This window comes from Balaenoptera borealis, assembly GCF_965194805.1.
Source record: "Balaenoptera borealis genome assembly, chromosome: 3".
NCBI lineage: Eukaryota > Metazoa > Chordata > Mammalia > Artiodactyla > Balaenopteridae > Balaenoptera > Balaenoptera borealis.
In genome coordinates, this window is record NC_138866.1 from 12,877,076 (window position 1) to 12,903,072 (window position 25,997).

A 25,997-nucleotide genomic window follows, 5' to 3' on the forward strand; every position below is an offset into this window, starting at 1 on the left:
TTAATACAGTGGGAATCAGAAGCCTCTGTTGTTCTTGAGGGTTAAAGATGTTCCTTGATAAACAATATTGGCACCTCTGGACAGTCATAAATCTGCCTATCCCCCAAGTCTCATGCTTCAAGCCTTGACACACAGTTCACCCAAGCACTGAGGGGGTTGCTGTGGATGACCTCCCAGATCATTTTGATCAAGCAACGGGAGCACTGTGTCTGCAGTAAATTTACTTCCCAGTTACTTTTTTATCTGAGCTAATGGCAGAGCTAATAATACATCTTCCCTCATGACGCTTGTACTAAGCAGGAGAGCCGTCAGCCTGGGTAAGAATGTTTGTGAGACAGAAAGTATTGCAGAATTTTTAAAAATATTCACCAAGGAGACCAACTATGTCAGAGACTCTGTGTATACACAGCCACGACTCTATGTATGTGTGCGTCCTGAAAGGTGCATCTGTAATGAGCAGATATCCCAAATTTACTGTGTGTTTGCATGTAAAGGAAACTGTATTTTCTGCAGCATGAATGAATGAATGAGTGAATGAACGAACAACCTAACAAACAGACAAGCAGCTTTCAGCAAACCTCCTCCTATCTGGAACCAGCAGACCCCTACTGGACCCCACCAGCCCTGTCTCACGTCTAGAAAGTCAGAGGCTCTCAAACCACAGAAGGGTTATCTTCTGAGACGCCAAATACAATATACACATCGGCTGCAAACTGTTGTGAGGTTGTCTCTGCAGGGTCCTGCCCCACCAAGGAGCCTCCAAGTAGGAGCAATGCAACCCCCCCTCCTATCTCTGCTGCCCGGTGCACAAAATCTGGTCTACGCCCAACCCCGGGCAATGGCACAAAAGAAGACGATTAGGGACATTATTACGGAATGACGGATGACTTTGGTTAAATGGTGGCAGTTGACTACCTAGGAACCATTCCTCCCTTTTTCTTCCCTACTCAACCCCAATTTAGTTCTGGATGGGAACGTGCCCACCTCCCAAACTCCCTCATACATTTAGTGTTGAAAATTTGGGGGAAAAAACGAAGGAAACAAAAATCATCCACAATCACGCTATCCAGAGATCATCACCGTTAGTATTTTGGTGCATTTACTTCTTTTCCGGATTCATACACAGTATTAGCATTAAAAAAAAAAATCATACTGTAGATACAGTTGGCATGCTGCTTTTTCCCCTGAACACTCATCAGTGATGAACTTCTCCAGGTCCTTGAGGTGTGACTGCTCGGTTTCTTACCTGGGTCGATGGCAATTATCATCTCCAGTTCTCTGATCTTCTGAGCGACTGAAGCTGATGCCATGCTGCAGTGCAAAGGATCCTGGGAAATGTGATGGACCTCTGGCATTCCCTCAGGGGTGAGTCATCTGGCCGGAGCCGCTGTACCCTTCAGGTCAGTCATAACTGTGCAACCCGGTGTGCTGGTGAAAGCCAGTGGCATCTCTAAGGCACACAACAGGAGGGTCTGAGCCCAGACCACTTCATCAAACCCTGTCTATGCCCATCTAGCCCACCGTTAATGGGAAAGATGGCGCCCATGCCTTGACTTAGCCAACGGCACTCCTTAACCATTTGTTGGCACCAGGTCAGAACAAGCTGGCTTATGACTAAATCAAGTTCCACTTTAACGGGGGCCCCTGATTTTTAGGAAAGTGAAGATGGGTTGAGTGTGGGCAAAACAGTGAGGTACACACAGCTACAGTTGGGGCTCTAGGAGTTTCCATCAATGCAATCCCATGGATATCAGAAAGTACTTACTAACCCCTTACAACGCATCAAGCCATCTTGCTTTACTTTGCAGCAGTTGTTAGATGTGCTAACAAATAGTTGTCTCTGAACATAGCTTCTATTTTTCTCATGTCCCGTATATTTTGCTTTGGTTTATGCTAATTCTGTTCTCCCCCACTAGATTCTGGGCAACGGATGCACTGTAGCATAGTTATTAAGACATGCCTTTGCATGGTGAACACACTTGAGCAGGAGAGGTGACTTTATCCTCTCTAAACCTGTTTCTTCAACTGTAAAATAATGATAATGCCTCATCTGGTTGTTGTCAGAAGTGAACTGGAAAATGCACATAACAGTGTTTAGCAAAGTGCCTGGTCCAGTGTAAGCCCTCGGTGTAAGTGATGGTTTGCATTATTGAACCAGGGGCTGTATCTTATCCATTCTCATGTCCTTGTGCCTGGCCTGTTAGGTGTTTAATCCTCACTATAACTTAATTTAGACCTTCTGCTTTCTTCAGTGTCATTAGGATCCTTGAGTACTCTAACCCCACTCAGCTGTATATTCCCAGAGAAGAGGGACCATTGCTTATCCATCTCACAAGTGCACACAATAAGTGCTCAATAAATGTAGACATGAATTGAGTAAGTAACAACGTCTTGGATTTCACAGGAAACTAAAATTTCTCAGATCTAACAGAAAGCCAAAGTCAGCCAACACTTCAGAAGGAAAACCTACTGACAGATGCATCAAGCATTCTAACTTAACTCTCAGCTGTGATAAAAAGTGGAAGAACTAAGGATTTCGATGAATGCAATTGTCTTTCTGTGTTTGGGGCAGAACCTAAAATCGGTCACTCTGAAGCCATCACACACTAGAACAGTCCGCTCGAAGTGTGACATGGGGTTTTGGCCCATCTGTTGTGAGATGTGCAGCAATTAATCTATTGCTAATAGAAGTTTAAATATTGAAGTTTGAGCATGATTTTTATAAATTAGAAAGATTCAAGGTGGTCCCTGACCAATGATGTCATTTGTTGTCATTTACAATCAAATATGCTATCGCAAGTCAGAACTGAAGGGCTGGGCTTCCCTGGTGGCGCAGTGGTTGAGAATCTGCCTGCCAATACAGGGGACACGGGTTCGAGCCCTGGTCTGGGAAGATCCCACATGCCGCGGAGCAACTAGGCCCGTGAGTCACAACTACTGAGCCTGCGCGTCTGGAGCCTGTGCTCCGCAACAAGAGAGGCCACGATAGTGAGAGGCCCGTGCACCGCGATGAAGAGTGGCCCCCGCTCACCGCAACTAGAGAAAGCCCTCACACAGAAACGAAGACCCAACACAGCCAAAAATAAATAAATAAATAAATAAATTTAAAAAAAAAGAACTGAAGGGCTATCGTGTGCTGGGATTCCAGCTGCAGTGACAGCTCTTCTGCAGGGCATCTCCCTGGCAGGGGACAGGAGAGGGCTGGGACCATCGTGCGGGAGGATATTTACTGTGGGTGTGTGGATGTGTGTACACACATGAGCACACACACACTTGTAAATGACCACAAGCTCCCTGAGAACTGCATCTTGTCTCCTGCAGCATTTATTCCTAAGATCTGGGCACAGAGTAGGCTCCCAATACATTTGTGTGAATAAACGAATAGAATCCCCTGGATCTTGGTGTTTATGCCCTATCACCATATTAGAGATAATCTTCCCCTATCATGAGGCCATTCTAATAGCTAAGCGCCCATGAATGCTTTAAAAATAAATTGAAAGTAGCACTAAATTCTATTATTTGTAGTGCAAGCCGGGCTGACCTGGCTAGAATCTTCCTCTGTCTACAACAATGGGCTGCAACAGTTATGTTTAATGTCTGTCACATCCTTACCTTACCGTGTGCTAGTTAGGGGGCCCTCGTGTGTCGCTTCAGTGTAATATCACCCTCGGCCTTTGAAAATAATGGACTGATGGTATTGCTTTCAAACACCTGGCAAATACCACGTGAAATGCTTTGCTTGATGGAGTTGCTTGCCTTCACCTTTGCTTTCAAAGCCCCACCGACCTCCAAGATGTCTCAAAATATCAAGCAAAACTTTGGCGCCTCTGTTAGATTGGACTGTGAGCCTTCCACTGATAGAAACATATTTAATCAAAACATATTTGAGCTGAAAGACAAGCTGCTCTGGTGAGACCCAGCACTGGGATGAAAAGAAAGCAGTCAGAGGGATCTATGCTGTGGGCTATAGGCCTGTGTTTTATGACTTTATTCCTTAAGTCATTGCACCATAAGCCTATGCATTCAGGAACTGGAAACCCACCCGATTCCCTCCTAGGTCAGAGTAACAGCCCCCTTAAGCCCAGACGTACTGCAGGCGCTGACAGCTTCGAGACTGGTCAGCTGAGAAGGCCAGAACACTGGAACATGCCCTGGCTGACACACCACAGGCTCCCCGAGTCAGGTTTGGAAAGATCTTTGATACCCAACGGTTCTGCAGATGGAAGAAGAAAGTGAATTCCACTGGGTCCTGCACTGGCTGGTACTATCTGATTGGAACATGTTGAGTAGTTTATGGTTCTTTCTCCAAGAGCAACTCTAGTCACAGAACCACTGTAAATTGGAGAAGTCCGGGGAGGAGACCAGGAATTGGGACTTTACCAACCCAGAATGCTTGCTGACTTCTAATCCATTTTGAGGGGCATAGTTTCAGAGCACGGAATCTTAAATGCTTGGTGTGATTGCTGGAGGAGACTAGGGGGCATTTAGTCCAACACTGTCATCATACAGATTGCAATTTTGAGTTTATCTTGGTACAGACTGAGTCACATAACCTTGACAGAAACTCTGTTGCCTGACGACCAACAGTGTCCCTACCCCTGGCCAGATATCAGAGCGCTCACGAAGACAGCAAAGATGGATGTATTGGGTTCAATTCATCCCACTAATGATAAAACTGCCGACACTCTGCTTTGGGTGGTCCTGAGACCATCCTTCTGTGAGGGAGGTGACAAGTTCTGATTGCATTTTTACAGAAGGCCGGGCTTTGTCTGATTCTGTTAAGCAGCTGAGCGAGTTCAATTATGCTGAACTCTGACTCTCACCCAAGACCCAATCCCAAGCCCTCATCAGGCCCTCTGAGAGCCTCCAAGAGGCCTGGGAAGCTTCCATGCTTGGATCTGCTCACTTGCCATCAGATTGAGTTAATACACTGGGGATCAATGGCTTTCGGTTCAAGTTAACATTTGGAAGGAAGCCGTCCCCTGCCCAAATATGCCACTGAACAATAGCCTAGATTAGCGGTTACTATGATTTCAAATGTCAAGACAAATAGCTCTGCTGACATCCTCCACCACCTGCTTCCCCCACCCCCGGTTCACTTGAAGTTCACAGGGACTAATGGATGAGGCTGGCTATTCTGCCAAGGGCATCACCTTCAAACCTGAAGGGCACCTGCAAACCCAGCCCTAGTGCTACTGCAGGAATCTGGGTCTTGTCCCAGGGCCTTAACCCCCAGGACCGCTGGGAAAGAGGAGGACAAGTCAGGGGAACTCAGGAACACAGCAAGTTCCCGTCTTCTCAGGCAGAAGTCCACGTGCAGCTGTCAGAATCATGAACGAGAGTGGACACTGACCTGGGTCGCCAATGTGAACCGGCTGTCCGTGCTCACCTCCCATGGAGCAACAGGCCTGCACCAGCCGTTCCAGTTTGTCCTTGGGAACGGGCCTCATTGTGACCACCAGAGGGCAGCAAAAGCCAGCAATGGTGGCACAAGGCACCTCTGTCTGCCAAGAAAGCAAGTGAAAAAATGTTAAAACATAGAATTAGCACAGATCAAAGCCCTCAGGACCAAGAGTTCAAAGCAGCTCAATGAAGGAGGAGGTCCAAGTAGCCATCATAAAAATATAGCTTCTACTTTTATGTGACATAGAGATGAGGAAGGTTGCTGGTAATTATTGGTCTAAAACAGAGAATCTTAATTTTGTACTCACCCTGGACCCCTTTGGAAGTCTGGTGCAGCTATGGACCTGCGTAGAAGTAGTATTTTTAACTGTGTAAAAGGAAATGCATAGGATTACAAAGGAAACCAATTATGCTGCAAATGCAGTTATCAGATTATGAAAAAATTACGATACGGTGATAGGTATGCTCCTTCATGTGCAACTCAAGCAAGGAACAAGATGGCAGACCTACCCTTGGAATCTTGAAGTAGTGATCAACATACGGGATATCTCTGAGATGTCAGGAAGGACTGCAGTGTGACATGAACATGTCTGTGATTTCTTTGGGCAGCCACCGAATCACAGGGTCTGCTGACGTGGTGCTGTTTTCTTTTTCTTTACAATCATAATGGAAGGAAACACTCAATTTCAGTTCGAGGCTATGAAAATAAAAATGCAAATTTTTTTCCCACCCAATTTCATGGACCCTCTAAATTTTCTCCGCAGACCTCAAGGGGCCCGTGAACACAAATGAAGACCTCTAGGAGAATCAGAGGCAGAGGGTCCCCAGTAAGTGGGAACCTCAAAGAAGGCCCCAGGGTTTCCTCTGCCCCATGAGTCCACAGACCCCACTGAGCCCTGCCCACTCCTCCTGCCTCAGTAGAAGCTGTCCAGGATGACCTGTGTGACTTTCCCTGCTTATGTTGGGTTTTTTTTCCCCCCCTGAATGTTTTCCGGTCCCTGTAGTGGGGCTTATGAAAGCTTCAGGCCATGGCCAGGAGGTTATACCACTGGGCCAGTCTTGGCAGCTGCCGGAAGGACGTGCTGTTAGCACTCTGTCAGCAGCACGATGAAACTCTGATGTGCCTTCCAGGTTGATGTCTGAAGAACAGCACTGAGGAGGGAGCACATGCCAGGGACACTCACAAGAGAGCGGCAGCACTCCTCAAGGCCGAGGCGCCTCCTTCTGGGGGACTCCCTGCATCCCCTCAAGGCCGCCAACTGAATCCATGATGGCAGCCTGGCCATTTCTCCCAGCAGCCAACGGGCAGAGGCATCGGTGTGAAACAGAAAGCTATCTGGTAACCACTGGGATGGTGAGGTGTGGTTAGACCATGGCTCTGCAGAGCACTTCCTGCGGGCAGCAATGGGGACCTCTGTGCAAAGCTTCTTGTAATTGTCACACCTCCACTATGGGCATTTTACAGATGGGAGCCAGGAGTCCTGGGTTCCAGCCTGGCTTTGGGATTTAGGCAAGTCCCTTTCTCAAGCCTCAGCTTCTGCATCTAAAATGAAAGGCTAGCCAGGATGAGCCGCGAGGCCCTCCCAGCTCCTACCTGCCACAAACAGCGGTGTGTTCCAGGGCCAGCCCTGCAGGGGCCCAGCCAGCAGCTGCGGTTCTGCCCTCCCCCGCCACCCAACCTTCCCAACCATCAAGAAAGCCGCTCAGACACATGTTTCACACATGAAAAGCAGCACGCACCGTGGGCAGCCTTGTTTCTCATCAGAGGCAGCCTGGGCCCCTCTGGCAGGAGCCCAAACCAGGCAGGTTTTAATAAATGTCTCAGGCCCAAGACGAAATCTCCAATCTGCATCCTCCGTAAAGAAACCTGGGGCCGGCTGTTGACACTGGCTGCCCATCCATCCAGCAGAGCACATTCCCAGACTTCACACAAGTGTCCAGAAGGGGTCAGGGGAATGAGGGATCTGGTTCTCCTCTCCCCCCATCTCCCCACCCCGTGACAAGCAGTGGCTGGAACAAAACCTCAAAAACACAGCAGGGAGGCGGCCCCATGGCGGGCACGTCCCCCGAGAGGCAGACACTCTGCATTAGTGACCACCAGCGGCCGCCTCTGGCCAAGAACATGACCCAGCTTTCCTGACAGAGACATGACCTAGCAGCTAACAGCCTGGCCAAGGCTCTGCCACAAATCCCTGGGCATTTACCCAGCCAGGCGCGCTCTCCCCGCTGCCAGGGAGCTTTTTCAAAAATCTCACTGAGGTGCCCGAAGTTAAAGGAGCCAGACAAATTCCAAACAGGTTTGGTTTACACAGCACAATGATCTGTCCGGAAGGGCTTGACTCGCACTCCCAAGGGCATGCTGGGAGCTCACAGCGGTCCCAGAGGTGGGCAGGGGAGAGGCTGGTGGTCCCCATTTTCCAGATAAGGAAAAAAAGCCCAGAGAGGTTAACCGCTTGTCCTGGGTTGCCCAGCTAGAAAGTGGCCAGAGCTTAGGTCTCTTGCCTCCTGCACCATTGTTCTCCCCACTGCAGTAAAATACAAGATGACCCACATTCTCAAGTCATTCCGCCCCTGTGGATTGCGTCCCTACCTTGTATGCACCCATGACCTGCTGAGTACCTTCTGGGGAGTCCCCCCCTTCTCCCAGGCCCCTTCCAGGGAGAAGCTGCTGCCCAGGAGGAAGGCCACCATGTCCTTCAGCTGCTCCGAGGACTCGTCCAGCGAGGTCAGGCTGCCCGTGCAGGTGCCAAACTCATACTTCCAGAACTGGGGACAGCCTGTCCTGGAGACACGAGGGAAAGCTCATAGGCCCCCAGACTCGGTATGGACTCTGACAAGGCATTTTTAAAAAGGACTGGGGAGGGAGAAGAGGACATCTGGGGCTGAAATTGCAGACACCAGCACCAAGGTGGTGAACACAGTTTTGGGCGGGGGGCCTTGTTGGCATCCTTCAACATCCTTCATCCTTTCCAGACTGGAAACTATCAAATCAGCATGAATATACTGTAGCCCCTGCCTCTACCCTATTATATTTCCTGTAACCTCAACCGGAAACCAGCCAAACCAGCAAGAAAAAGACAATGGCGCCCTCTCTGCCATCGAGGCGAGGCCCGCAGACCAAAGGGACGAGGAAGCTCTCAGCGCTAGCAGTGGAAAGGCCTTTCTCTGCTTTCTTAGAGAAACTCCTCCACAGGGTTGAAAGTCTTTAGTTATAAGCCTATTCTTCATTCACTCCAAAACCATTTTGCTGAGTCGCTCCTCCTTGCCAGGCACAGACCAGGTGATGGGCTATAGTGATGGAGAGGATAACGGCCAGCCTTTAAGAAGCTTGAAATCCTACAGTGGCAGGCGAGACTCCACTGAAATCAGATGCTAGCATTACAGAACAGTGAGTGCTAACTGCCTAGATAGAGGAGTGACTCAGAGAAGGGAGAAATCCATTCTCTCCCACAAATGGGGAGATGCTGCAGCTGGGTCCTAAAGGCTGAATAGGAGTTCACCAGCTGGAAAAGGGAAGAAAGCACATCCTAGGCAGAGGGAGCAGGCTGTGAGCAGCATGGAAGCATCGAGCCCCTAAAAGCCGCTGAGATGGCAGCATGGGAGGGGCTAGTAAAGGAGTTGACCTCGGACCCAGGTGGGGCTCTGAAGGACCCTCCCACTCCTGGAGTCCACAAATGATAACAGAAGGATGTTCCTGGGAACTTTTTCTCTGAGGAGACGGTTGGGTATGACTGGACTGTCGTAGGGGGTAGGTACTGAGCCAGGGCCTGGTCACTACAGGCCTGATATCAAGTAAGGTACAAGCCACAGGAAGGCACCAAAGAACTTTTTTAAAAAAAAATATTTTATGTATGTATGTATGTATGTATTTGGTTGTGCTGGGTCTTAGGAGCTCCTTAGTTGTGGCATGTGGGCTTCTTAGTTGCGGCATGCATGTGGGATCTAGTTCCGTGACCAGGGATCGAACCCGGGCCCCCTGCATTGGGTGCGTGAAATCTTAACCACTGCGCCACCAGTGAAGTCCCTATACCGAAGAAGTTTAAACGAGGGAGTCACGTGATCAGATGTAGAAAAAGTCACTCCAGTGGGAGAGAAGATGGGGATGGGGTGGGAGAATAGGAGAGGGAAAGAGTGGGACAAGGAGAACAGTTAAGACGTCACAGGATTTTAGGAGAGAGATGTGAGCCTGAGCTAGGAGGGCAGGAGAAATGTGGGCTCCCCAAGTGCTACTATGGAAGCAGAATCAGTAGGGCCATTTATTCCATATGTTGTATTTTAAAAGTCTGGGAGAACATTCATGACAGTATTAACAATGTCTGTCTCTGGACGTAATTGCAGGTGGTTTTATTTCCTTCTTAATCCTGTGGAGTCAGGTTTCTAGCTTGGGTGATGAAGTGGACGGATGGCAGTGCCAGTGGGATCTGTCCAGGGCTGGGCTTTCTTGGTGGTCCCAAAGATTTTCCCCAGGGCAGGGGCAGGGGACAGGGGTAGGAGTGGACATGTGAAGACGGCAGCCCCTTCCAAAGCAACAGTCACGAGTGAGGCTCCGTGCCAGGCACCATGGGGTCCCCGAGGCTGGACAAAGAGGTCCCTGGTGACAGACACACCTGGCTGCAGCATCTGGCCACTCCCAAGCTTTAACCCTGAAAACTCAGGTTTTTTACCTGGTACCTGGGACAGCATCCAGGGCAGGCAACGTCCACTTGCCTGGCTCACTTTGGCCCAGCAGCGGCAGAGGGCCACTGTTGACCTGGCAGAACTTTTCAAAGGCCGGAGCAAGGGACCTGGGCCGGACCACCACACTGGCTGGCTGGAGCCCTGGGTTTGGTGAGAGAAGGGAAGAATGCAGTCAGTACCTTCTTGTAGAGCCTTTTAAATTTAACTTCTTATTGAAGCGTAACATACACACAGAAAAACGCACATACGTGTACAGCTTGATAACTTTCACGAAATGAACACACCCATGGAACCGGCATCCAGGTCAAGACACAGAGTGTTACCAGCATCCCAGGACCCCCTATGCCCCCTCTGGTCATCATCCGCCCCACCCCCCCACAGGGATAGCCACTGCCCTGACTTCTAACACCACAGATTACTTTTGCCTGTTCTTCGTACATGTTCTTCCCAGAACGGAATCATACAGTATGTGTCTTTTGAGTCTACCTTCCTTCACTCACCAACAGTGGGTTCATTCTCATTGCTCTGTGGTATATTCATTACTACAATGCATTTACCTAAAACTATTGCTGATGGATATTTGAATCGCTTCCAGTGTCAGGTTATTACAAATGGTGCCTCTGTGAACATTTTAGTACATGCATTTTGGGCACACATGTGCACGGTTCTGTTTGGCACATACCTACGGTTGTAGGAAATATAATTGCTCAGCTTTAGTAGATACTGCCAAGGAGGTTCCAAAGTGGTTGTGATATTGACCAGGGTTCTTGGCCTTCCCCAATCAATAGAAATTGATAAGAGGCCAATCAAGAAATTCTGGGGCCCCTTTATTGGGGCCCCTGCAGCCGCAGGAGGGAACGAAAATAAGTAACAGGTTCCCTTGCTTGCTCCCCGAGGCAGGGTAAGCTAGTTCCTTACGTGGGGTGAGGGTAGGGGTGTGTCCAGGGGCTGGGCCGGAGCGGTGGCTTAGGTGTTTCGCCCACCCTTTTGGTGGCGTTGAGTGCACGGGGCATGCACAGTACCCTGCTTTTGCTCCCAGCTCTTCAGAAGTGGCAGTTGGGTTTTTCGGTCTTTTTGTATCTTTTGTCCAGAATTTGCACTGCACATGCACACAGTTATTTTTAGTCTTTCTAGTTTCTTTGCATTTTGTAGCCCAAGGAGACGTTTGTCCAGGTGTAAGCATTGCAGCACTGCAGCAAATGGTCCCAGGTCCCAGCCTATCTCGGTTGTACCGATTTATACCCCCACCAGTGGCGTGAGTTCTTGGTTGTTCCATATCCTCTTCAACGCTTGGTATTGCCTGCCTTTTTCATTCCAGCCTTTCCAGTGGCATCGAACTGTGGTTTTAATTTGCATCCCCCTGATGAGTAATGCAGATGAGTGCCTTTTTGTATGCTTTATTGGCCATTTGGGTATCCTTTTTGGGAAAGAGACTGTTCACTTCTTTTGTCTGGGCAGGTTCTTAACTGAGCAGGCTCAGAATCCTCGACTCCCCTCCAAAGAGATAGTCTTACTGGAGTTTGAGAGGAAGACCGCCACGTGCACGCCACAATCTCCTCTGGGGGCAACCCGCCCACCTCTGGAATGGGAAGTCCTTTGGCTTTGGAGGTAAACAAACCTGAGTTTGAATCCTGATTCTGCCTCTGACCAGTGCTGTGACCCTGGGCTTGGTTTTCCCATGGATAAGATGGCAGGAATCATACCTGCCTCAAAGAGAACTCCTTGAGTCCTTTCCTGTATGTAAATTACCTAACACACAGGTATTTGGGAAGTAGGGGTTGGAGTTACATTCATTCAGTGAATCTTGTATAGACATTTAAAATTATGGTACAGAAGAAATATTTAAGGATATTAGAAGATATTTGGGATGTACCATTAAAGGAACATTACTAGGTACCAAAACATTATGTTCAGCATATTCTCCTTTTTAAAGGAGATAAGGGAAAGAACTAGAAGGAAACACATCTTCATGTTAATCACGGCTATCTCCACTGACAAGATTGTGGGTGATTTTAATTTTCTTCTTTGTGCTTTCCTCAATATTCTAAAATTTATGCAATAAATAGGTATCTGGAGGAAAACTGTAACTGCAGGAAAAACAAACAAGAAAAGTTATGTTTCAAAAAAAAGGACTATTTCCTTAAATAAATAGATCGTCCCAAAGAAAAATGTACTCTTTTGGAGAAATAACCTTGGTGACAAATCTCCTACATGCCAGGTATGCTCTATCAACAAGTGGACATTTCTTTTCTGCAATAATATCTGTCAGCTAATATTTTCTGAGTGCTTATTATGTACCAGGATCTCTGTGCTAAGTAATTTACATGTGTAATCAATCATCTGTATTTTATACAAGAGGAGAGTAAGGCTCAGAGAGATGGAGAGACTTTCCCAGGGTTACACAGCTGGTATGTGGCACAGCCAGGATTCAAGCCTCAGACACATGACCCCTGTGTCCCTCTCAGGTCACCACTGGGCTGCGGGCACGGGCCTCCCCGGGATGGGTCCACCACCACCTCCAGCATCTTCCTCCTTGGGCATGGGGTAGTGAAGCAGATGGGACCCTCTGCAGGGAAAGTCTGCGACTGGCTCCTGCTCTAACTGCCTGGAACTCATTACCTCAAACCCTACAGAGCCTGCCAACGCTACAGACTTTCCAAAGGAGGTCAAACTGAACACCCCCCCGCCCTGCCGAAAGCCCAAGGAAGCTGGCTGCAAGGCTCAAGCAAGCCCAGCATGTTCCAAAAATAATCTGGAGTGAGGGAAGGGAATTCGGCCAGCCTAGAGGCCTCCCATCCCCTACCCACCCCTTTCTTACCTCCGAAGCCTGTTTCAAGAGCAAACTGGATTAAGACCATAAATCACGAGGTATTATGTGCACAAAGCATCTCTGTTTCCTTTTTAATTAAATGTACTTCAGAAGGCACTGTGTTTTGGTTTTGCTCATCTCTACTGCTGGTCATAGAAGGTCCCTGCATTGTCCCCATTAGTAACAGGACATGGAATAGAAGGCTCCGGGGTGCCTTTTTGGAGGGGCGGTGGACACACGAGGTGGGGCTACTTTATGCTCTGCTCTCTCGGGCTCCATCTAAGGTCACGACAGCTTTTTCTTTGTGGAGAGAAATGAAGTGAGTCCTCTGAGTCCTTTTACCCAAAAAGCAATGTTTTCCTTTTTTTTTTTTTTTAAACTTAATAACAAGAGAAAAAAAGAAAAAGAAGCAAGAGCCTTTTAATGTTCCTAATTTGATCTAAAGCCCTGGAAGACGTAGTCCCAAGCTGGAGAGCTCCAGCTGTTCCACAAAATGAGCTGCTTTCCTTGTGGAGAATCCACGACAGACAGCAGCTGATGTGGGTCCCACACCTTATGTACATCAGCTCTGTGGGGAAGATTCCGTGGTTACTTTCAGTAATCGATGAGGCTCAGAGAGGTCACACAGTCTGCCCACGGCAACAGCCAACAAGGAGCGACCTGCTCCCTTGGCCCCCCAAGGTTCTAGTGAGCAGGGTCGATCTGGTTGAGCTGGGGTTTGCTGGTCCATCATGTGTACGAAGGGTTGTGGTCCACTGTTACTTGCTGACTCTGTAAAGCACACTTCCCGGTATTCACATCATTGGGAGCCCCCTCCCCCTTGACGCTGGCCTGGGCCACATGACTTGCTGTGCTAACGGGACATTAGGAGGTGTGATGCAAGCAGAGGCTTGATATGTGCTTGTGCATTAGGGCTTGTCCTCTTGGAATATCTCCCATGGAGGCCTGAGCTACTCCGTAAAGAAGTTTGGCTTCCACTGCTAGAGGGGCTTCCTAGAGAGAGAAATGAGAGGCTAGCCCCAGTGGTTTCAGCCATCCCAGTGGACACTCCAGACATGTGAGGAGGAAGCCAGCTTGGTGGTCTAGCCCAGCGGACACCACATGGAACAGAAGAGCCACCCGTGGAGGCCAGCCTCAGGGCAGAATTATGGTTTAAACCACTAAGTTTGGGGTGGTTTGTTAGGCAAGACTAGATAATTGTTGGCCCACAAATAGCGACAGAGGCCGGACACGTCCACAAACAAGGAAAATTGTCCTGCTTTAGTACTTTAATCTGTGCTGCTGGTGACGCCACCATAACCAGAAAAGTCTCTCTCATTGTGAAATTTTGCTGGGATTCAGGTCAGTCACAATTTGGATATCTGTTTTCTCTTGCAGGACCTTTTAGAGCCTTGGGTGTCACTCCTGGGACGTAGTAGGGAGATGGGTGCCACCAGTCCAAGAAGACCAGTCCAAGGAGGGAGACTTGGTCTGAATCAAAAGCAGATTAAAATGCAGCGTAATATGGGGGCACTTTTCCCAGAAGGGAAAACCTTTCTATCATCGGAGGTCATTGGCGGTTCTCCCTATGGAGCTGTGGGGACCAAGCAGAGCTGGTTGGTAATAGACTTCGCACCTGAGTCTGGTCCAAGGCGCCAGCTCCTTCTGGGAAGTTAATTAGTGACCAGCGAGAATCTCCTTCTGCTCTTACTTTCCGTCTCCCACGCAGAAGCTAGAAGTCTCAGGAGTTTCTGGGCCCTACATGGCTGGTATTTCCAGGGAATATTTTTTTAACATCTTAGCACCACTCACCCCTAGCCATGCTGGACATGTTTCTGATGTTTGGTTTCTTCTGTAGAATCAAGCTCCTCACAGCAGAGGGAAGGCGGGACTTCAGGTGGCATGTGAAGGCCATCCCTGCATGGGCCACAGAGGATCTGGGTTATGGGACAGAGAGGGACAGATGAGAAAGCACAGCTCCCTGGAAGGCAGCAGATCCAGCATCAGGATCACCTCCCAACCTGCCCAGGGCTGCTCCTGGCCCTGTCCTGGGGTGGCTGTTATTTGGAGCAAGTTCTCCCCCAGCCCTATCCCCTTCATGTCTCAGTTTCTAATGAGAAATTCCTGACACTTCAAGAGCTTTGCTTATGCTCTTTCTCTGGCCTGGAATGTCCTCCCTGCCTCCCTCCCAGAAGGCCTTTCCATTCCTCAGAACTGGTACAGAATCTTCTACCTCCAAGATGTACCCAACAGGCTCGTGCTGGCTGGCGCTGAGCTGCCTTGCCCCCATAGCATTCTTTGAGCCACTGATTTTGGCCTGGAGTTACAGTCAGCCTGATGTTCTACTTGACCCTGAACCTCCTTTCTCTCTCCCAGGGAGATCCCGAGTGCCTAGAGGGTAAGTCCATAACTTAGGGCTCTTCCTCAGCCCCCAGAGCACTTACCACAGCCTAAGCACATAGCACACACCAAACCTACTTATGAGTAAGTGAAGAAATGAATGCATACCACGTGAACTCACAAAGGAATTAATAGGCTAGATTTTCTGTCTACATATGACTTCTGTTATTTAGATTTAGGACCTAGAAGGTAGAGATTTTATGTTTTCTTCTTTATATCCCCTCCTCTCACCACTACTATAGGCACAGTGTCTTACACGGATTTTTGGTGAATGAATAAAAACTGTAAATTTTAAAATATAGAGATAGTCTCAAAGCTCTAGGAAAATATGCTCAAAAAGTAATCCTATAAATTGACTTCTTATACTCTAGAAAGAGAGGCATCAATATGTCAGCAAAATCTAGGGCTAGATAGCCACGTTGTGTTGGCCTCCAAGGCACAGCCCATGTCTTCCTCATCTAAATATACCACGTGCCTAGCATAGTGCCCGACACAAAAGTGGGAGTTCAGGGCTTCCCTGGTGGCGCAGTGGTTGAGAATCTGCCTGCCAATGCAGGGGACACAGGTTCGAGCCCTGGTCTGGGAAGATCCCACATGCCACGGAGCAACTGAGCCCGTCAGCCACAGCTGCTGAGCCTGTGCTCCGCAACAAGAGAGGCCGCGACAGTGAGAGGCCCGCGCACCGCGATGAAGAGTGGCCCCCGCTAAAAAATAAAAAAAAAATTAAAAAAAACAAAGTGGGAGTTCATACGTGTTTGTTGAATGACTGCAGGCTGGATGAAAGCAGGATTCAAGGGCAGTGTCCATAGTGAAGGTTCTGGACAAGCCTGATTTTCCACAGATTTTCTTTCTATCTACAGAGAAGAGCCCAATGGAATTCCAAATCACCAATGTGTGTTTTCAACTCTCATCTCCCAGACAGAAGATCATGTAAACCGCATGGCTATTTTCATGAAGAATTTGAGATTGTATAAAATCTCTAACACAAAAAATATAAACGATACTGTCCTGGAAGGGGTAGAGGTGTATTTGAAACTGACTGCGGGTGCTTTCATAGCTGCAGGAACAAAGGGCCGTGGAGGCACAGAGGAGAGGACAGTCGGTCCCCATGGGCTGGGGTAGGGGTGCCAGGAGGGTCAGGTGAGATTGGATTCCACACCCCAGTTGAAGATACTGAGGCTTAAAGCAGCTGCTTTGGCAGGTCAAGCCTGTGCTTGCCTGCTGGACTGAGCAAGCCCCCGCTGGGCCTGGCAGGCCTGACCTTTTAGCCAAGCATCCAAGGTACCAGCTAAGGTCCTGGATGTCTGTGGTTCCCTTGAGGTTTGTGGAGGGCTTAGCACCTCAGCCAGGCATTCAGCTAAGTTTGAAGAGAGAACCATTCCATAACCATGTGGGTCAGTGGCCAGACCCGTGTGATAACTGACCTCACTTCACATCTGGAGGAGAGAATGGAGTTTACTCCAAACCCAATGAAATGAGACACCCCACAGGTATCTGTGGGCCCTCGCTCCCCATTATTGCTCTATAAGGCAGCAGATGCAAGCTGGATGCTGTTTTGCAAATAAATTGTAGCCAGAAGACCCAAATCTGAGGGTAATTGTCTTTTCTTTCCTTTATTTATTTATTGTTTTAATATAAATGTAAGTGGATCTAGGTAATTCCTATAATAATGTTACTTCCCTAGCCTGGAGATAGATGAGTGTAGCTAGAAATCCTGCCCTGTGCAATGCATGCGGCGAGCGTGCCAGGCATTTGAATGTCACTGGCTGTGCACGCTGGGAGGGAAAGAAGGTCGAGAACCCCACTCAGCAGGGTCGTTCCCTTGAAGGCAGGGGCCAAACAGAGCATGAAGTACATGTTCATTGGCTCCTGCCAAAGAAATGCCCTCAATATACCAACCAGAGCAAGTCAGTCATAAAATAAATGATAGCAACTACAGCCACATAGGGGAGACCACTGTGGGCCAGGCACTGTGCTAGGTCCTTCACCCTCATTGGTTTACAACCGTTGGCTCCTCACCACTGCCCCACAAAGAAGACATCCCCACTATAGACAAGGAAACTGGGGCTCAGGGAAGTCAAAGAAGTTCCATAAATAGGAAGTAGCAGAACAAATTCAAAAGTAGCAAATTCAAAAGCAAGTCTAAGTTCACGCTTGCATGATCAATACCTTTTTATCTATGGATATTTTCTATGTATCTATGTATCCATCCAAACTTCCATCCATCCACCCACCCATCCATCATCTATCCTGTGGTGCTAATAGGAATCACATCCTCAGGAACAGCAGAGACCTTGTCCCTTTCCCCACAAGGTGATTCTGGGGCCAGAGTTCAAACATGTTTCTTTGTGGACTGATCCCTGAACTCAGGCTTCTCAGGACCTCCGTGAACTCACTGCTGAGTGGCCCAGGTGTTGCGTTGTCCTGCGAGGTCTTACTCTAGAAGTAAGGTAAGATGGGATCCAGTCAGTAAGACTTGGTCAGACTCCAAGAAGCCACCTTTCTGCTGTGAGGTCTCTCTTTTCTCTTTAGAGAATAACAAACTATCAAACCCACAAATATCATTCCGCAGCATCGAATATGCCAGAGAGGAGGACCCACGGACAATCAATTCCTTAGCAGAATCTAACACACCCAAAGCCTCAGTGTAAAAATATCTTATCTGTGCCTGTCACAGATTACTGACATTCTACCATTAGAAAGTCATTCCTCTGCTTTACCCAAGCAATCCAATTCTGGGAATATAACCTCCAGATGTGTTCAGAAGTGGATGAGATAATGCCAGCACAGAGGCAGCACTGTTTATAATAGAAACAATTTAGAAACAACCTAATAGAGGCTGCTTAAATACATGGAGGACTGGTTAAGTAGAGGAGTAGCTAAACTATGGTACATCCATACCACCCATCTAAACCATACGTAGATAATATGTAACCATTAAAAGAATAAGCCTACTCTATACGCCTCAAACGAAAAATCTCCCAAAGCTGTAAAATGAACAAGGCAAGGTGAAGAATTCTGTGTTGGATAACACACACACAACTGATCAGTTCAAATGCACAGAGACCTGCTCTGGAAGGATGGAGAAGAGCTTGGTATCAGTGATGGCTGTAGAAAGGGAAACTGAGCAGGTGGGGGCTTGAGCAGGAGCAGGGGCTGCGACACTATTTTATGTGAATGGCACCCTCTGGAGTTGTGCCACGGGGTGGCCCTGGTGGAAGAGGGACTCTCTGCAACTTTGAAAAGCACAACGTGTACGTATTACCTAATAAAAAAATGGAATTTAATTTAAACACATATTAGGAAGGTAGAATCAGGTCATTATGATAAAATAAGTTATTGCGTATACTTCTGAGGATCTGGGTCACTTGGTTTTCACTCATTCAGGAAGTATTTATTTAGCCCCAACCATGTGGGGTATGCTGAATATACGGAGGTGAGTGAAACAGATCTTATTCCCATTTGAAAGGCATGGACGCCTGGGAGAGTGAACACCACAGTGATAATAACAACAGCTGTCATTCACCAAGTGCCTGCTCGATGCCCAGGGTCCAGGCACCATCCACCACCCATCCATGCAACAGGCACTGTGGTCCAGAGCACAGCTTTGGGGCAAACTGTCTGGATTCTAAGCCTGCCTCTACACTTAAGAGGGAATCATTAACTGCTCTGTGCCTATTTTCTCACCTGTAAACAGGGGCTAATAACCGTTTGCTCCTCACTGAGTTGCGGTGAGGATTCTAGCGACGCTTGTGAGCTTCTTAGAACAATTCCTGGCCGGGCCCACAGGTAGCAAGGTGCAAGCATTGTGTATGTTTATTCCTCCTCGCCCAGCTCAGCGTGCTGCAGATAACAGTGGGAATGAGACAGACACAGCCCACGCACACAGAGGGTTTACCATCCCCCAGAGACAGACATTAAACACATAATTACCATTGTGTCGTCTCCCAGGGAGAGACAGAAAAATAAATAGGTAACTATAACTGCATGTGCTGAGCGCTCCTGGGCCACATGGACTGCAGGTGGAGGAGAAAAGGGGGCTGAGTCTAGAAGGAAGAGTAGGGGTCAGAGTAGCAGAAGGGTGGGGCGGAAGGGTGCTCTAGGCCAGGGCACAGCACGAGCGAAGGCAGGCAAGCACGTGCAGGGAACCAGCTTCCGGTGCTCTTGGAGTATACACTGCACGGGAGGAGGTGTCCGGAGCAGGGGCTGGGAGGGTAAGCGGAGGCCAGCTCGCGAAGGAATTTGGATTTGTCCCCAGAGCAATGGGAAATCACGAAGGTTTTCAGCAGTAGAGTGACTTGGTAAGATGTGCCCTTTATGAAGATGGCTCTGGCTACAGGTAGCCGACGGACTGCAGGGCAGGCAAAGTAGGAAGCTGGCAGATGAGATAGGAGGCCAGGCCAGAGAGATGAGCGTCTAGAAAGCCTCCCTCCCAAAAAAGAACCTGGCAGGAGAGAGGCTGCCTTAACCCTTCGTGTGCCCTGCTGGACCAGCCAGCGCTCAGCGGAAGTTGCTCCTGTGAAGTGGGACCATGGGATCATACACACACAAGGGAGAAGGTTTTCTGTTTCCCTTCAGTTCTTCCAGGACAGGCCTTTTGGTCTGTTTTATTCCTTGCAGTATCTCCAGCACCTGTAACAGTGCCTGGCACATGGAAGGCACCCAATAAATGTCCTCTGTCGGGGAGGGGGGGGATGGGCAGAGCAGACAGGATGTATCAGTACAAAGGCAACCAAGACGAGGCAGCCAGGGAGGCAGGAGATGTGGCTCTGCAGCCAAAGAAGCAAGTGTCTTACAGAGCAATTTGTGATCACGGAGGTCAAGGAGGATAAAGCCCAAAGGGCATCCGTCGGATCTTGTAACTCATGCTTTTTCTCCCTCACTTCCATGAGGAAGCCGTCACAGCTCTGTCGGCCAGCAAGCCCGGGGAGCATCACATATGTATGTACACAGATTGTACTTAGGACCCGACCTTGAGGGGCACAAAAAGTAGTAGAAGATTCAGCCCATTTCCTTGATGTACACAGTCCAGCCAGGAAGATCTCATTATTCACTACAAGGCAGTTCACAGTGTTACAAAACTCCATTTCTGGTTTCTGTACTGTCCCCTGGATCACCTCCCCAGAGTCCTATAACTTGATAATGGAAGCATGGAATTAAGTAGGTGTACAGACCTTGCCTTCACTCATTAATTTTTGTGGTGGGAGTTGCTCAATGTTTGCCAAGAAAGTTGCTGGTGGCAGCCTAAATACAACTGCGAATTTGCAAAGTAGATGTTGCTGTAAGGAAGAAGGCATCCTGGCTGTATAAATATTTCATAAAAGATTTTTCATTACAATAACAGAGACAAAAGATCGGGGAAATGCTGGCAGTCATGATTAGAATTGTCTATTTAATAGGTCAGATACAAGTGTTCCCAATATGCAAAGGATTGTTAGCAATACAACTACTTTCAACCAAAGTCAGTGGTGGTCCCTTCCGCTTCCTCTTCCTAAACAATTTGGTCCTAAAGTCATTAGGTGGAGCGGAGAGGTAGGAGTCCATGGCGGGGATGGAGGGCAGGAAGCCATGAAGGCCCAAGGTGGGGGTCAGAGCCAAGTAATGAGGAGGACATCCCCACAGAGGGTGGCCTGGCCTGTGGTGTCACAGCCTGATCAGGGTAAGGGGGGATTCTTCAGAGTGTTGGGGAGTGGCAGCCTGGCAAATGGTATCAGAGGGTAAGGAGTGTATCTGTGTATGTGTGTGTTTGCAGAGAAACATATATTCCTTAGCCCTGCCTGGGAGCAGCAACATCTCAATAGGAATGAGCACATCTACTGCCCAGATCTTGGATTCTAAATACCACTTTCCATTAAAATGAATTAAGACTCCTTGGAGAAGAGGTTGATTTCCAGAACTGGGGCAAGAACAGAAGATAAGCCTTGAACATCTTGTCATGCCAGAAAGCACATGGATGTTCTCAAAGAATGATGGGCCCATACAGAAAGGACACAGATTGAAGGGGCTCTCACTGGTCAAACTGGGGCCAAAGTGTGCTTTAAATAATGATGGGAATGGAGTATAACTCACTAATACAGGAATCCATAAGTCTATACGGATATAAAAAACAATTAAAGTTGATGAGGCATGGGATATTTACCTAGTTTCAAAGTACCTCCCCAGGGACTTCCCTGGTGGTCCAGTGGGTAAGACTCCTTGCTCCCAATGCAGGAGGCCCAGGTTCGATCCCTGGCCGGGGAACTAGATCCCTCATGCATGCTGGAACTAAAAGTCTACATGCCGCAACTAAAAGATCCTGCATGCTGCAATGAAGATCCCGTGTGCCGCAACTAAGACCCAGTGCAGTCTAAATAAATAAATAAATAAATAAATAAATAAATAAATAAAGTACCTCCCCATAAAATACCTATTAATCACAAAGGAGGAAAAGACTAACTTTATACTGGTGAAACCTGGTAGACACCACCTTAATCATGGGCTCAAAGTGCACATCATTAGTATAGAAACAAATCACAATGGTGAACCCCTTGGTGGGGTGCAAGAAGAACGCAGTGTCACTGCTGTGATGTTTCTGCCAGAGATGCATCACCTGAATCTGACCATGAGGAAACCTTAGGCAGACATTCTACAAAGTCTGTGATCTTCAAAAGTGTCAAGGTCATAAAAGTCCAGGAGAGACTGAGGAGCTCTTCTAGCCTGCAGGAGACAAACAGACATCCGTGCACGCGAGAGTGATTCTGAGCTGGTCCTTCTGTGATAAAGGACGCTACTGCAATGATTGGCAAACCCTGGACAGAGTCTGGGGATTCCATGGAGGCTATGAATCTGTGTCAGCTTCCCGGTGTTGGTGGTTGCACTGTGGTGAGGTAGGAAAGTGTCTCTGTTTATAGAAAAACACAGGAAAGTATGGCAAAATGATGAGGATCAGGGCATCTTATTCTCAAAGAGTTCAAGAAAAAAAGAGGTTTTTTTTTTTTTGGTACCGCCCTTGCAATTTTTCTGTCACTTTGTGATTGTTTCAAAATTTTAAAATGATGAGAAATAAACTATAGAAAAGTTAAATGGTAGATAAACAAAATGTGGTATATACAAACAATGGAATATTATTTAGCCTTTAAAAGGAAGGAAATTCTGTCACATGTGACAACATGGATGAACTTTGAGGACATTATGCTAAGTGAAATAAGTCAGCCACAAAAGGACAAATACCATCTGATTCTATTTATATGAGGTACTAGAATAGCCAAACTCATAGAGACAGAAAATATTAATAGAACAATGGTTGCCAAGGGCTGGGGGCAGTGGGGGAATGGGGAGTTAGTGCTTAATGGGGACAGATTTTAAGATAAGGATGAAGAAAAAGATCTGGAGGTGGATGGGGGTGATGGTTGCACAACAATGTGTGTGTATTCAATGCCACTGAACCATACACTTAAAACTGGTTAAGATGGTAAATTTTGTGTTGTACATATTTTCCCACAATAAAAATTTTAAATTAAAATTAAAAAAGGAAACTGTGATTGTTAAGGTGCATTCACATTAAATGTTTACGTTCAAATTGTTGGGAAAAGTGACACAAGGGTTTGTGTGTCTCTTGAATTAAATATCAACTATTCTCTAACTCAGGCTTCCTGTTCCAACTCCATGGAAAGGAGCTTATCTAGGAAAGGAAGGTTTCTTTGTTTATGCTTCACATGGCCAAACATTAACTTTATGACTCTGTGAAAATCTGGGAAAACTCTGTCTGCCAAACATGACTGTGAATGTCCATTCTTAGAGAGTTATAGAAGATTTGAGAGCCTTGCTCTTCAAAGCAAATCTGCTTTTAGTTACTAGGCCAAATAAAGCAATCCAACCAAGTGGCAAAACTCCAAGGTATGAGAGCGCTATGGGCAAGAAAGGCAAGCCCTTCTGTTTCATAGTTTGCTTCGCCTGTAAAACTAGAGCACACGTGTTTGCTTATTTAATTCAGAGGCCCTGCAATGCTCGGTCACACCAAATTCCTGTAACCACAAAACATGATATACAGAACCCAGACGCAGGTTACGTGTATGATGCTACGAACAGTAAATGTGGAGAGACATGGTTTCACGGATGAGTCCTAGGGACAAACCAGGAAGTTGCTTTAATGTCTGGTTACCCTTCTACTGCGCAGCTCCACCAATGGCGTGACCTACAGGCCTACTTCAAGGTCACTGTGAGCACCACTTGCTAGTTGGAGGGGTGGGAGACTCCATGCATTTCCACTGCTGGGAAAGGGCTGGCCGTGTGGCAATGACCTGACACACCGCCTGCATACACAGAAGATATGCTGAGCTAAACAGCAAAGCACCTCGACTCTTTGGGGCTCAGTGTCTTCATGTCAAATGCCAGATATGCCAGGATAGACATTACTTTAGCACCTTCCAATGCTATGATTTTCACAATCTGTAACTACCTGGGCAATAATTCATGAGTTGATGGTGGTATGGATTATTAATTTTTAAAAAAAAATTCCTTTAAGGGTATGTGTGTACGTGTTTCTTTAATTGAGAGTAAAATTAACTTCAATTGGTCAATGCTTAGAATTACTGGTTTCAGAACTATACTTTAGTCCAGAATTGTACTTGCGCTGCCCTGAAGGATGTATGCCACCTGATAGTATAAATGTATGGAAACAAGTATATGTAATAGAGCCCCATTGCAGAAGTAAATATGATGGAACAGATATTATAACATATGTCCTTTAAGCTTAACCCTCTTATGCCAGGCCTAATATAAGACAGGTTTAAAGGGCGTGTGTACACATGGGTTATATTTCAGAAGACGTGTAATTGGTCTAAATCCAAATAAAAACAAGCTAAGTTCCAACAGGATCATTTACATACATCTACAGACAGCGATGCTGAGATGGTTATATAAATGCTATGGGACAGCTCAAGCAGTTGTTTCAAAGGGTCTTTCAGTGCCTTAAAGCTGCATCCGGAAACAGTTGTGAGACTGGGCCTGAGTCTGCACGGTCTGAGGGTTCACAAACTGAAAGCACAACCTCAGACGTGATTGATTATGCCCTTCCCTGCTCTGCTTTCAGGTTGAGATCCTCTGAGATTTCATTTTATCAGTATTCCTGGTTACCAAATGTCTGGGACTCAATCCCAGTGGTAAAAGCTCTTTATTACCATTGCATAAAAACAGTGACAGTTCCACATCTAGTCAGGATGGGGACAGGGTGTTCCCAACAGTGGGGACAGGAACGCTGGCAGTGTTAGAGGCCACTATTGGCCCGGATGGGCAAAGCCAAAGCTCCATAAGACAGTCTCTGGTATGACTCAGAGAGAAGCTCCCATGGGTGCCCTCGGAGGGAGCGTGCGCTATCTGGGACCTTGGACAAACTTGGTGAGAAAGTTGGAAGCCTCAAGGGGCCATCCTAGAGCAGTGTCACGTGGTTGACTGGAGCCGGGCCCTTCAGGGGCCTGCCGTGGACTGCAGCCAGAACGCAGCAGAATCCTGGGCTCTTCCCAGCGCTCGGTGCATTTCCATGGGAACGGCGGGCTCGGCAGCCCCACGCGGGGCGGTGTGCTCCATCTATTTCTATGGCACCTATCACCATGGCACCTACTTGCTCTGAAAAACACAGGCTAAAAACAGAACATAAGGAAAAGGGGGGCAATCCACTTCCCTGCAGTCACCTTCTCCCGCAGCTGTTGTTATACCTTGTGATTGCTCACGTGGACCTTGCTCATTCCCAGTTTCCGTGTTTTTGTTGTAGTTGGCCTTAAAAAATAAAAGGCTTACTATCAGCATCAGCATCATCTTGGGGGTGATACGTCCCGAGGCTCCGGGAAGTCTGCACTCTACTTGCTGCAGATAGAAAATTCCTGGGGCGGAGGGAGCCCGCACAGGAAGTGACTCCTCTGGGGCTTGTTCAGGTATTGGGGGGAGGGGGGAAGAAGTGGGGAGTAGGGGAGAGGGATGGCGACATCAGTGTACACAGGTGAGCCAAGAAAGGATCTGTGTTTATTCCAACAAAGTGGATCAGACGCTCTCCTGGGAGCACATGACATTCTCTTTGGGGAGGGATCCACAAGGCCAAACAGCTTCACTGAAGGTTTTCCCTAAGTTCAAGGTCACCCTTCACAGCAGAGCACTTAATCCAGTCTCTGGAGTCAGACAGAACTTGAACAGAGTTCAAATTCCAACTCAGTCACCTGCCAGCCATGTGAGATCGGTGGGCAACCTCCCAGAGGTTAATGTACTCATCTGTAAAATGGGGATGAGAAGACACACCCGCAGGCACAAGCCACTTGCTGTGACCTCAGCTGTCATGGCTGTTCCTTGGTTTGCTCATCTAGGAAAATCTGTGATGTTCGAGCAGACACTATACATAAAGCAGGAGGACAGTGTTGACTTCCGTCCGGGAAGGACGCTCAGCACCCCCTCTGCCCCCGGTTCTCCTGGGCCTGACTTCCCGTCCTCGGTCTGACGGGGAAGGTACGGAGGCCCTGTTCATGAGTAGCCCCCTGCCTCCAGACTCCCACACTCAGTAGTGTCCTCGGGCACAACCAATGTAGCCGAGGACAAGCTTGTGCTCTGAAGCAGGTGTCACCATGCAAAAGGGTCATCCACCCAGGAGCTGCTGTGATACAGGACAGCAGAATTCTCAGGAACTGGAGAAAATCCCAGCCTGGTGCCCTGCTGTGGGCTTGGGAGTCAAGCAGCCTTGGGGACTCCAGGTTCCCCACTGCCATCT

General features: G+C 47.9%; 1 protein-coding gene across 1 annotated transcript in view; it reads right to left on the reverse strand.

The window, feature by feature from the left end:
* The window catches only part of DGLUCY (D-glutamate cyclase), an 89,091-nt gene that overhangs the window by 40,911 nt on the left and 22,183 nt on the right, over positions 1 to 25,997 (reverse strand). Inside the window, 11 exon segments of the mRNA XM_082384647.1 lie at positions 1,247 to 1,370; positions 1,374 to 1,450; positions 4,092 to 4,181; positions 4,184 to 4,213; positions 5,354 to 5,504; positions 7,994 to 8,006; positions 8,008 to 8,039; positions 8,041 to 8,185; positions 10,068 to 10,221; positions 14,681 to 14,805; positions 17,562 to 25,625. Of these exon segments, the coding sequence (XP_082240773.1) occupies positions 1,247 to 1,370; positions 1,374 to 1,450; positions 4,092 to 4,181; positions 4,184 to 4,213; positions 5,354 to 5,504; positions 7,994 to 8,006; positions 8,008 to 8,039; positions 8,041 to 8,185; positions 10,068 to 10,221; positions 14,681 to 14,805; positions 17,562 to 17,608 (988 nt within the window). The 5' untranslated portion in view covers positions 17,609 to 25,625.